Raw genomic sequence first — 13,244 nt, 5'->3', positions numbered from 1 at the left:
TTTTCTTTGTGGACCTTGACACTGCCTTGAAAGTTTATAGCCATAAATTGTTTCCTACTGAGAATAATTTCTCAAACTTGGTTAAATAATTACATAGACACCAAAACTCTACCATTGCATTATCTTTTCTCCTAATTCAAAGAAAGCACAGCCTACATTTTTAATGATTTAGATTATAAAACAAATCTACAAAATTTAACTAGAAGATTCAAAAAGGAGTCTCCAAACTGGAGGACACCATTTGTTATTTGGTGGCACCTTCTGGAAAAGCTTGATATTGCAGCTCAGCTCTGTTAAACATAAAGTCCCAGACAAAAGCAAGTGGGAAAAATTGGGGGATCAGGGAAATAATCCTGATACTATATAATAATGTATAGTACAGAGCCATGAAAGTCTGTTTTATCTTAATTGAGGATGTTTAAGAGGAGTTTCAGGTTCCTGGATGTTTCATAGCTCTTCCCTAAGTTTTGGATGTACATACTAACTCCACCAGTGGGGACAATCTGTGACCTCCTAATGGCTCCTGGAAAAGCCCAAACCAATAATAGGTCAAGGAAATACAATTCATTAAGTGGGACAGAAAATGAGATCCAAGGCTTTCATAGCAATGAAATCAACTTCTGAAGTACATCTCTGCAGTTTTAATATAAATCCATGGAAAAAACAGATTTGCTTAACTGCCAAGTTCCTCTTAAGAAAGTTCCTTAATGCATGATAATGTTGGGTTCAATCCCCAGCACCACCATAAAGAAAGAAAGGAAGGAAGGAAGGAAGGAAGGAAGGAAGGAAGGAAGGAAGGAAGGAAGGAAGGAAGGAAGGTCGGTCCCTACCAAGTGGGTCCAAATCCTGGCTCCACCACCTTCAAACATGGTAATGTTGAGAAGTTTCTTAACCTTTTGAGCCTAAGTTTTCTCATCTCTAAAATGGTGATAATACCTATTTCACAGAATTGTTTTGAAGATTAAATGAATTAAAACATGACAAATTCTTAGCAGGGTGATTGGTATACTGTAAGCATCAAAAAAGTTTAGGGTTGAGGATGTAGCTCAGAAGTACAGCCCTTGCTAGCATATGCAAGGTCCTGGGTTCAATCCCTATCACTGTGCAGGGAAAAAAAAAAGTTTTGCTATAGCTACAAGACATCTCTATGGTATGGGAAAGCCAATTTTGTAAAGACCATGTTGACTCACATCTGTGGCTAAAGATTACAGATGGGAGAATTACATGAACCATAAAGGCAAAACAACAATGCAGCAATCCTGAAGAAGGCTCCACAATTTGCTGCAAACAATACTATTTTCATACAATGCTGGGTGTTGGCAATTGTTGATAACAATCAACTCAGTCATTATAGAGTCCCCGGGTCTGTTCATAATCCTGCAATACTCAGGGCTTCTAAGAAATTCTTTAATTTAAAATATAAGATATCACACTGGGCTTAGAGTGTACTGAAACAAGAGAGAAAAATTAGGCCACTAATGTTTTTGTTGTTGTTGTTTTAAATCTCTTTAACTGCTTCTAATCATTTTTTTTTTTTTTTGGAGTATGAATGAATAAATGAATAGCAGGTTGGCTAGATGGGATCCTCTTCAATCTTATCACATCCAACACAGAAAACAAACAAGCATCTGAAAGCAGGGGCAGGTGAAATAACTCCATTGAATACAGCAAAGTTAACTTTTTTCCAATTGTTTTAATTAATGTTCCACATTAAGCCAAACCTACCCAAGGAAGAATTGCAACCCCTTCAGGTATTTTTACCTCCAGTTATAAAACATAAAAAAACAGGAGCCCACAATGAGAGCCCCGGGAGAGCGGGCAGCCTTTAATGAATGGCCTCTGCAGCTTCTGGCTCACCATACTCAGACTTTACAGCTCCTGCATGTGCTGGAGTTACAAGTCATTAAAAAGCCACTTTGAAAACACAATAAAGACCTTCTTCTCTGACTGCAACAACCTTCCATCACATAAAAACCTAAGGCCAATGCTTCAACAGCAGGACATTTACTGCCAGCTCAGACAGTTTCAGCAGGGCAACGAGCAGGGTGGGGCGGGAGGAAGTGAGGCCCAACAAAAGAAGGAAAGTTTCTTTTCCTTCTCTTTCTTTTTTACCTTTTTCAAAGAAACTTCTGCTAAGGTGGTCTGAAGTATTCATCCTGTATCTGAACCACCAGCCAGCCCTGTGAAAAATGCCATCACATGATAAGATTTCATTTTTTCTTCCTCAAGAAGATTTTTATCGGGGGGGGGAAAAACACTCTGGTAAGCCGAAACCATCAAACGATGTGATGGAAATCTCATTGCTCACACTGCAGGCTGAAGTCTGTAACATTTTGTCAAATGTAACTTGCCCATTTTCAAAGAAGATAATTAAAACTTTGAACTTCTTCACTTGTGAGTTAGGATTAAACCTCTACAAAAGTAGTAAAGGCAAGGATTAGAAAATTGCTACCATAACTGAACCCAATCATAAAGAGTTACTTCAAAATTCTTATTAATCGTCCTCCCCCCACTTCTCTGCTATGGATACAAAAGTTCCTCTTATCACAAAGCAAAATCAATTTTACAGGCGCCTCTTCAGAAACAGAGTTACAGGAGAAACAAAAACAAACACAGAGGAATTACAGAAGGAGTGAAAGATATTTGGGTTCTTCTTTATTATCAATTAAAGTACAAACAGCTTAATAAAAATCGCAATTATAAACTTTTATTTAATACTAATAAACTCAGATGCTTGCCCTTTCCTGGTGCTAGTTAGTGTGAATCACCAGTAAGTCACTTATTTACTAACCTGTAAGTATTTTAGACATTTATATCTCCAAAACAACAAACTCCTAAACCAAAAACTGCTTCACCCTACTGGGAATTACCAATGTTCTTAAATATAAAATATTCTCAACAAAAACATTCCCTTACCATGCTTTCAGTATTTACTGAATGCTCACCCACCATAAAATAGGCCTCCTGCCTCCCTACCTTATTCTCTCCCCACCCAAATTCTTTTGCAGGGAAAATTACAGACGAACGTTCATGTGACAATATTAGGGTTTTTTGTAAGATGAGAAACATTTCAAGAATCACAAGCATTTAAAAATTACTCTTCAGTTATACTAACAGTAACTCAAATCATTTCTGAGGATGTTTTCTTTTAATAGTAGCTGTAATAAAAAAAGAAAGCCACCAAGTGCCTACCCAATGCAGCGTTAATTGTGATAGTCCTTATCTCATTTCATTAAAAATCTTGGGGAATTTTGGCTTCACTTTTGGTTTATAACTCAGACTCTGTCCTGTATTTTTCCAGTGACCATGTAATGTGCATATGGAGGTCACCATACCTCCCTCAGAAAGAATGCAGAGAAGTTATACCCTCTAAGTATCCGTCCCCCACCCCGCCCCTGCCACACACACACACTTAAAGTGCTTGAAAAAGGACACTAGAGTCCTACAGTATATTTGAATATCATAAAATCTCCTTCAAAGCTACAGGTCATAAAAGATTCCCAGAAGCCAAGTCACACATAACAATAATAACAGATGTTTTATTAGTTTGCTAACTGCTTTACCCAGATTGATAGATTAATTTTTCACAATAATTTTACAATATAGGTCCTAATAATGATCTCCACTTTATAAAAATGAAACTAAACCCAGGAGGTTAAATGTTTGCCCAAGATGACTGGTGGCAGTGGGATTCAAAACACAGCCTGACTCCACCTTGCAGACTCCTAATTCCCTATCTACCCACCAACCATCTCTCAACAAACACGTGAACCTTCCAAAAATACACAGCACATAAATCATGGGTGTCTATCATCTTTTCTCTTTCCCATAAATGAAGAATATAAAAATCTGATCAAAATGCGGGGCTGGGGTTGTGGCTCAGAGGTAGAGTGCTCGCCTAGCAAGTGTGAGGCACTGGGTTCGATCCTCAGCACCACATAAAAATAAAATAAATATATTGTATCCACCTATAACTAAAAAATAAATATTAAAAAAATTTGATCAAAATGAACTATTCGAGGGCTGGGGATATAGCTCAGTTGGTAGAGTACTTGCCTTGCATGCACAAGGCCCTAGGTTCAACCCCTAGGACCACAAAAAAAAACAAAAAAAACAAAAAACCCACACACACACACACACACAAAACAACTATTTGAATCAATAAGCTATATACTCCTTAATGTAACTTAATAGTACTGATTCTTATTTTTATATAAAACCTGCATCAAACTTGATTATGGAGAAGTTTCTTTAATTCTTTGGGGCTAGGGATATAGCTCAATGATAAAGTGCATGCCTAGCATGCACAAAGCCCAATGTTCAATTTCTAGTACTGCAAATCACATCTAATTAAAATAAAATAAAGTATTCTTCCTTTTAATTTCAACAAACCAGGATCAAGATATTTTCTTCATGGACAAACCAGGTGAATAGTCACTTCCCCTAGTCTTCCTCATTCTTACATTCTTCTGATTTCTTTTGTATCCTTTCTTTGCTTGGTTGTTTCCAGAATCCATGATCTATGCCTGCCATATCTAAGATTAGCAGCCAACTCAAAGCCCCACAAATGAACATAAATCTGGCTCAAAATAAAAAAAAAGAAGCTGTTCACGACTTTAGAGAAATCTGGCCATCTAATCACTTAGGGATCATCATGCTCACACCCAGAACAATGGGCCCCTGACTCTGGTCCTGCCCCATGACACAAATCAGTTACTTGCCAAGGGAGGCTCTATGCTGCTCTGTTATTGATGGCAGGTGCCTCCTGTTCCTTGTGCCCTGCCCACGGGTAGCAGACAGTCCAAACAGGCTATCTTCACCACTGGATAAGTGAAATTTCAGCTTCTCTCCTGCCCCACTTTGTGCATAGCAAGGTTGTGGACACATGGCAAACACACCACCGCCTTAACCTATTCTCTCTGTTATACCATCTATGTTTAAAGAATTAAACCACAACCAGCAACCATAAAGACATTTATTACCAGAAAACTAAAGGAAATATAGTTCTTGGGTTTCATACCTAAACAATACTCAAAAAGTCTTTAGATGATTCCTCTGCTATGCTATGCAGAAAACATTACAAAACTCCTGTTGTAATAGCAGAATTTGTAGCTCTACCATGTCATACATCACTTTGAAAAATTTACTACATACTGTAAGGAATTATAATTCTAACTTTTAGTTCCAGAGATTTTTGAAGGTATTGCTTTGGTTAAATATACCGAGAAAGAATTTTATTAAAAGAAAGCTACACTTTATAAAAAATATATGAGAGAAGGAACAAGAAACAACAACAAAACAAACAAAGAAACAAACAAACTCAGAGAGAGAATAAACAAAATTACCTAAGGAGGAAGACCATCTGTGATAGTTTCATGTAGAAAGAACATTCAGCAGTGCTTTATGAATGCAATTTGGTCTACTCACAAGTAAGCAAATGTTCTAAAAAATGTGCCTTACAAAGTTTTGACCACTGTAAAAAACACACACACCCTCTCTGAGATAAAAATTTCACAAACCATCACTTACTCATATAATTACAATGTATTCTGATTTTTAAAATGCTGATGAAGGCATGCTAAATTGATTTCATAGCTCACACCAGTGACTCACGGCTCACAATTTGAAAACCTTTATTCTAGATGAATCACAATATGTCAGAATATAGAAAGACAAAGTTGCTAAACTCAACAATTTTGGTAGATTAGTCACACCCTCATAGAAATGCAGGGTGATCTGAAACAACAGTCAAACATAAACAACAGTAACATCCGCACTACAAGTAAGCCTTAAAGAAGAGGCGAGGTAGGAACACACAAGGGAAAGTAGATACCCGAGATACAGCAACAAACCCGTTTGACTCTTACAGACTATAACTATTAAGCCTATACTAAACATTGGAAGAACAAATTATTCAACCCTCCAGTATTTTCTGTGCCATTCTGCTCCTAACTTGATCTTCTATCATAAGTTTGAAATTGCCACAGAGAGTAGGGGGAAAGAAAGTGGTTTCTGTATTCCTGGGGTTTGGTACTGTTACCACATTCTGATTCCAACTGCTTTTTTACCCAGAACAGTGCAAACCCAAGACAGGGAAAGGCTTCCTACACCTTGCTAGCATTTAAACTACGGCCATCTATAGGCAACTTCATGGAAGAGAAAGAAAAGTATTCTAAAATTGCCAGCGATCTTTAGCTAGACATCTGGTTTGACCATCGTCTAGAAATACTAATAAGCCAAATAAAGTAGTTTCGGGGGGAACAATGGTCACTGAAAAGTAACTCAAGAAGACTAAAATCAGAGAAAGGAAAAGTGAGGAGCAGATAACTTCATTGTAAGTGATGTTTGTTTTTCAGAAATAGAATCAAATAACTTCTGATTACGAGCTGTGTCACCAGAAGTATAAGATTTCTTAACGCTGGTAAGAGGTTAGAATAGATAACCTGAAAATCCCTTCCAACTCTGAAAATCTGCAATTATAAGCTTAAATTCCAACATCAAATAACATTCTTTGGAAGTATTAGATGATCAGACACTCCTATAGGTACCCACAGAGGATAATCCTGCTGATAGAATACACAATGAAGATCCCACACATAACAGCCCCTTTCCAAATCAGTGGCTATACAATGAAGAAAAAATTACTTCGTTTTCACAGTGAAAATGGTTTTACAAGTACATACAAATATAAAAATTTTTCAGACTATATGTTTTAAATATGCATAATATATTGGTACATCAACTTTGCCTCAATAAAACTATTAAAAAATACTACTGCCATTTTTCCATTATATAAACAAATTATTTCATTACAATGATTCAAAAATCAATATTACAGCCATATCCCCCCACCCCAGTTTTTTTTTAGGTTTCTCTTTTAAATTTATTTTCCCTTGTTGTCAGGTTTTATGTATTCCTTTCATTTCCTAAATCAACAATAATTAAAAAGCATAGTTACCAAAGTTAATGAGCACTGAAATTTTCTGTTGCAATACAAATAATCCATTATTACACTCTAGAATATATCTTTCCTTTAACAACTAATATCATAGCCTAAAAAAATTCTTCAGATGCCTTAATGATTCCATTTCCTTCTTCCCATTCGTTACGGAAATTCAATTCTAGACCACCCCTATCTCCATGCTACCTCTGCAGGGTTTAGCATTCATTTCCTTCCCTCGTTCCTTCTCACAAAAGTATTTGAAATAAAAATCTGAAAACTACCCAAAAAAAGGAGAAACACCAGTGAGGCTACTCACGTCAGATTTAGAGGACATATTCTCCTCCACGTCTGAATCGTTGGGATCCACGATGTCATCAAATGGCGGTAACGCTGACTTCTTCTTCTCTGATGCCTCACTTTCAATTTTGACTTTTCCCATCTTGACATGAGATTTATCTTTTATCTGTTTTTTGTCAGCAGAACAAGTGAGTATCAGTGGTGGTGCACTAGAAAAACTTTTAAATAAAGCCTCTGAGCTACTCTTTTTCCTTTTTTTGGCTGAGAGTTCTTCAGAATCTGAAATGGGGGGCCTCTTACTAGGAGCCTTCTTATCTTGCTGTCCACTGGTGATGGTGAGTAAGTTACTGTCAGGTTTTGGCTCTTTTGACATGGGTTTAGGTTCCTTGAAGGCCATCTTAGGAACTATTTTCTCTTCTTTCAGTGGTTTATTTTCTTTGGGTTTCTTAGAGGATTCTTTGGAAGATTTGTTGTGATCCCTGGAAGGTTCTTTGAAGGCACTTTTATGTTCTCTGGAGTCTTTAGAAGGTTTTTCCTTGTGCTCCTTCATTAATTTGTGAGGCTTTGAAAAACTGGTACTACTGCTGCTGCTGCTGCTACTGCTGCTGCTGCTGCTGCTGCTACTGCTGCTGCTGCTGCTACTGCTACTACTACTGCTGCTGCTGCTGCTGCTGCTGCTGCTACTGCTGCTGCTGCTGCTGCTGCTGGTATGAATACTCCTATTAGGGTCCTGCAGAAAGGGGAGAAGAAAATCAAACTCTTAAAACTGAACGGCAATAAAGAGTCAAAAGCCAATTTCCTTGAATTTGATATACACAAAGAGATCCTTCTTTGATTCCTAAAAAATATTTTAATATACTCCAACCACCACAGTATAACAGGTGGGAACAGTGTATGCAAGAAACATAGGGAGAAAAGGTTACCATGATCAAAGAATTTAATGAGGCAAGCTGTTTTTTTAATCATTGAAAGCATAGTTTTAAAACATTTCAATTCACAAATGTTAACTACGCGCTCTCCTAGAAGATACAAAGATGGATAACACATGGCCCTCACTCTCAATAACTATGATCGACAGTTGTTGGAAGACCCACCTTTTAAGTGCTATGGCAACCAAAAGAAAGGGATATTTAATTCTTTGGGGGCATGAGAAGAAGAATAATTCAGAAGTTCATAGAAAAGTAATGTGTGAATTAGGTCCTGGAGGATAGGAAATAATTACTAGAAAGAGAAGAATGAAATGGTACTTAGAGACCAAGGACCAGAATAAACTAAACAGCAAGGGAGTGAAGCACTGGCTTCATTTGGGGAGCTGCATCGAGCTACACACAGTGACGCCAGTCTGTAAATGACTTTGCAATGTCAAGAATCACAAGCACTCAAAAAGAAAATGATTCTCAATTTCAGATAAAACTATTATTTTTATGCTGTTCAAAGTTCTATCAATTAAGGAATATGTCTCCCACCCATAAGGGTGAAAAAGAAGGAGTCTAACAAAGATTTAACTTAACCATCAAATGGACTGAAGATTTTATCAATTACTTGGAAGAGTTAATTGCTCCTACTTCACTTTAAATGTCAGCAATACCAATATAATATATACTAATATAAACAACTTAAGGTGAGTAACCTCTATATATTCTTTCTGTAGGAACAAAATTCTCAGGCCATACTTACCCTATTTGTGAACCTCTATCATTAATAGTAATAATAAGAAACAGAAGTAGATCCTGGACATGCAAAAATCCACACCAATACTAAAAGAAGAGCGCTTTCTTGCTTACTTCCACCTCCTAATGAAACCAAAGACAAATAAATGTCCAGATTTTCAACTAGAATTTACATCTTCAGGCTTATTATTTTTTACCTCCAACTTACCCACTTAAGCCTCATAATAGGCAAACTAACCCTGTATTCCTTAATATCTAGCATGATACAAGAAAGTCAATAGGTAGGGCATACACTTTTCACTGAAATGAACAATCTACTACTTACTCAATCTATGGGGAAATGAGAAATTATTGCTCTTAGTGGGAATATGTATTTTTTGTTTCTTACATTTTTTGGTCTAATTTGCTCAACAACAAAATGACATATGCCAAATTATTTCACTTGTTTTCTCAAATGTGCATTTTTATTTCAAAATTATAAAATGGTAAAGTTACTAAAGTGAAATCTTGCTCTTATTGATAAAAAGTGACAATTCGTTACAAAACATCTTAATCTGAGATTTAAAAACAGAATGCTAAAGATAGAATTCATATTACTGAAGCTGCATTATTTTATAAATTCTGTTATAAGACATTTCCTGGCATGTTAAGCAATACTATGAATAATTAAAAGAAATGATAATGGACAAACTAAATTAAGGAAGAACGTTTTGAAATCTAATAGCCTTGAGGTTTTTTGTTTTTTTTTTTTTAATTGGTTTGTTGACTCTAAATTTTGGCAATTTGCAATCAGTAGTCTAATTATGGCTCTAACACACCAAGCACTGCTATTTAATATTCAACCTATGTGGAGTATGACACATATTTTTATAAATGTAACTTCTGAAAATACACTATTTGTAAACTATCAACATACTTCTAATGTTAAGCATTAAAAATAGTAATATTTCAGCACCATGAAAACAAAACAAAACTTATTCAGGGGTCTTTCCTTGATATATTTTAAAAGCCTTTCTTCAGAACAAGCTGAAATTCTTAACACAAGGTACATAGTGGTATATGAAACAGATTATTATGTCACAGAAATTCTAAGTTCTTTTCTTAATTACATGTATATACAAAACTCGAGAAATACAAGTTCTTAAAACTTTTTATTCTCTGTAGGTCAAGGTACTTAGTGCTACCTTTTTACCCATTCAACAAATCTTGGTACAAGCAAGTGGCCCAACCCTTCTTATTCCTTCTCCTTTTGTAATTCCTACCTCAAAAAGCTTTCTTTAAGCTAAAAAAAGAATTCAAAGTCAAGAGGACAAATGTATTCCATAACAATGTGCTAGACAAATAAAAATTTAAAAATAACAAAAAAGGAGAGAGAATGGTTTCTATTATATAAAACAGCATTTCCTTTGGCCTGAGTCTGTGATAAATGACAAAGTTCAAATATATGCCACCAGATTCCATATTCATACATATAATAAATATGAAACAGTTGCTTAAATATATAGTCAGGCATTAAATTGTTTCTGACACAGAATAAAAACTTGCACTGATTACACACACACACACACACACACATCTCCCAAACACATTCATATTCTCTCTCTCTCTCATACACACACACACACACACACACATGCACACACACACAATCTAGTCAGTGGCTTTTTAAAAGTTTTATTGAACCATTAACCTCAATATTAAGTGCCACTAAGCATCACAGACTAATTACCATTCAATGTGAAGTTTACACATGTTGTATAATTCAAATTCCCTTTGCCTGAGGCTGATTAGGACAAACTGAATATCAAGCAATCCAACAAAAGAGAACATGTCTGCATAATTCAAATCTCAAATATTTAAGGCAAATGACTTTTTAAATATAAATACCCATATATTTGCACTAACTTTACAATCTGTGAATATAAGGTATAGTATTTTCTTTCATTCATTCATGTCTACTGAAAGCTTCCTTTTTTCAATTTCAAACAACAGGTCTCTTTAAAGTATAATCTCTTCTAATACTAGTTGTCAGCAACTCTTATAGATGGCTTAAGAAAAGAAGAGGTGGTAACTACTGGCCAAAGTAAGGTTTTTGATTATATGTGGCTTTTCAATTTCCATGTTATCTCTGCGTCTTCTTCCCACTGGTAACTCAAAGTTGATTCAACTCCTGTTTCCTTCCTCTCTGTCCAACTTTAACTGGTTTCTGCATTGTGCAAGATTTTCACACCAATCACATTTTGTTCAATGAAATTTGCATACAAACATATATGCCTCAAAGTTTTATTTTTCAGAATTAATAATTCTCTTATAAAAGAATGAACTGCGTTTTAAAAGGATACTGCCTAAAAACTGACATATAGTCCAAGAGGTTATCCCTATGTAGGGATAAGAAAAACTATGATGGTCAAACTGCAGCTTCCAAAATAAAAGTCCCTTCTGTTGTGTCATTAAAAACATGCCAAATGACACAGAGCAAAGATATACCATCTGAAGCTATGAACAAAGTATAAATACTCAGAATTATGGGTGGGAAAAACCTTGAATTTGATTTACCTCTTCCATTTCAACCACAAATCCAACCCTCTCTTAAACCAGTCAGCTCTGGAGCAAGAGGCAGTGGGGCTTGAAGAATGTGCTGCGGGGATATCCTAAGAGAAAAAGCTGGTGGTACAGGGCTTCATCAGCAAAGGCTCCAAGCTAGATCCAAAGGACTCAATAGGAGGGAGAGGGGCTCTACTCCTGGGGATGGGGAATGAGACCAGAAAGAAGGCAAAGCATTCCCTGGTATGCAGATAGGAATCAGGCAATATACCTGCTGCTACAGTGCAGGCTGAGATGCCCACATCTCTCTGGCTTATACATTACAACACCTAAGGTCTCCTACCAGTTCAACCTGAGCCCCTACACATATAAATAACAAGTCTCATATAAATATAAATAACATATAAATAACAAGTCTCAGGGTAGCAAAAATAAGAATGAACACATACCTAATGAATCTTCTGGAAGAGACAGATTAAATACTGATGTCAAAAACAGTATGATTACTTAAGAAGAATCAAACAGAATATGAAAAATAAATTCTAGGAAAAAAAGCAAAAATACAAGCACTGAAAACAATGGCAAAATAATGGAGGTCTGAAAAACAGTTGGAGGCAACCTAACATACCATACATTTCAGAGGCATCTACAGAAGAAGGAAACAGGAAAGACAGAAGAGGCAATCGTGAAGGCTGATGTGGAAGAAGTTTCTACAAACTAACAATGTGACTGGAGTGCAACCCATAGGGTTCTTCAAAATGCAGACAAGACGAATCATAAACCACACACCCAGAACAGTACACTAAAATTGCTGAACTTTAAGGATAAAAAGAAAAGTGACATGTTACAAGGAACAATAATTACTCAAAAGAAACAGACTCTAATTAACCATTGGACTTTTTTCATTTGTAACACAAGATTCTAAAACAAAGTAACACAACATCTGGATGACTGTGAGAAAAAGAAGAGCAGTAATCCCTCTCACCCTCAGGAGCTATCTTCCAAGACTCCCAGGAGATGCCTGGATAAAACTGAACCCTACGCACACAATGTTTTCTCCTATACATATGTACCTATGATAAAGTTTATTTTATAAATTAAGCACAGTAAGAGAAATCATGACAATTACATAATAAAAATAGAACAATTATGCAATATATTGTAATAAAAGCTATTTAGAAGTTATTAATGGTTCGTTTGGGGAATTTTCCATCTGATACTTTTCTTCCATCATTGATCACATACTTGAAACCATGGAAAGAAAAACCACGGATAAGGGAGAACTACTGTACAACCCAAACATCCTGTACCTGATGTGAACTATCTGCCGGCACTTAACAATTCAAGGAGCACAATTCCCCTGCTGCATCTAAGAAAGGGACTAGGGAAGGGATTCTAACCAAATGAAAATCAAATTAGAAAAGAAATACTTTATGTATGGCAAGATGAAAGGGAAAGAAATGGAGTGCAATGTATCACGTGCTCTTTATGAATTAAATCTAAATGAATAATAAACTATGTGTATATGTGACATAAGTGCCAATATGAATTCCTGACAGAAAAGTCTAGAAGAAATATGGACCTACAATTAGGAAAGGCAGAGTATTGACAAGATTAAGAAAATGCTCATATATTTTTATCATGTTACAGTGAAAAAAATCTGAATTATGGACAATCAAAAGGGAAGGTAGCCAATAAGGAAATAGAAAGGTTCAGAAGAACTGTCGCATCAACAAAGGGAAAATGGAAAGCCAGGCAGGAGATGCAGTCACAGATACTCCAAAGGTTCA

At 36.0% G+C, this 13,244-nt stretch overlaps 1 protein-coding gene across 1 annotated transcript in view; it reads right to left on the bottom strand.

Annotated features, from left to right (window-relative positions):
• The window catches only part of Mllt3 (MLLT3 super elongation complex subunit), a 263,517-nt gene that overhangs the window by 56,091 nt on the left and 194,182 nt on the right, over positions 1-13,244 (bottom strand). Inside the window, exon 5 of the mRNA XM_076843404.2 lies at positions 7,260-7,970. Within this exon, the coding sequence (XP_076699519.1) occupies positions 7,260-7,970 (711 nt within the window). The remainder of the gene's footprint in view (positions 1-7,259; positions 7,971-13,244) is intronic.

This window comes from Callospermophilus lateralis, chromosome 2 (assembly GCF_048772815.1).
Source record: "Callospermophilus lateralis isolate mCalLat2 chromosome 2, mCalLat2.hap1, whole genome shotgun sequence".
NCBI lineage: Eukaryota > Metazoa > Chordata > Mammalia > Rodentia > Sciuridae > Callospermophilus > Callospermophilus lateralis.
The sequence above is the reverse complement of the archived record's forward strand: the minus strand, read 5'-3'. Positions and strand labels throughout refer to the sequence as shown.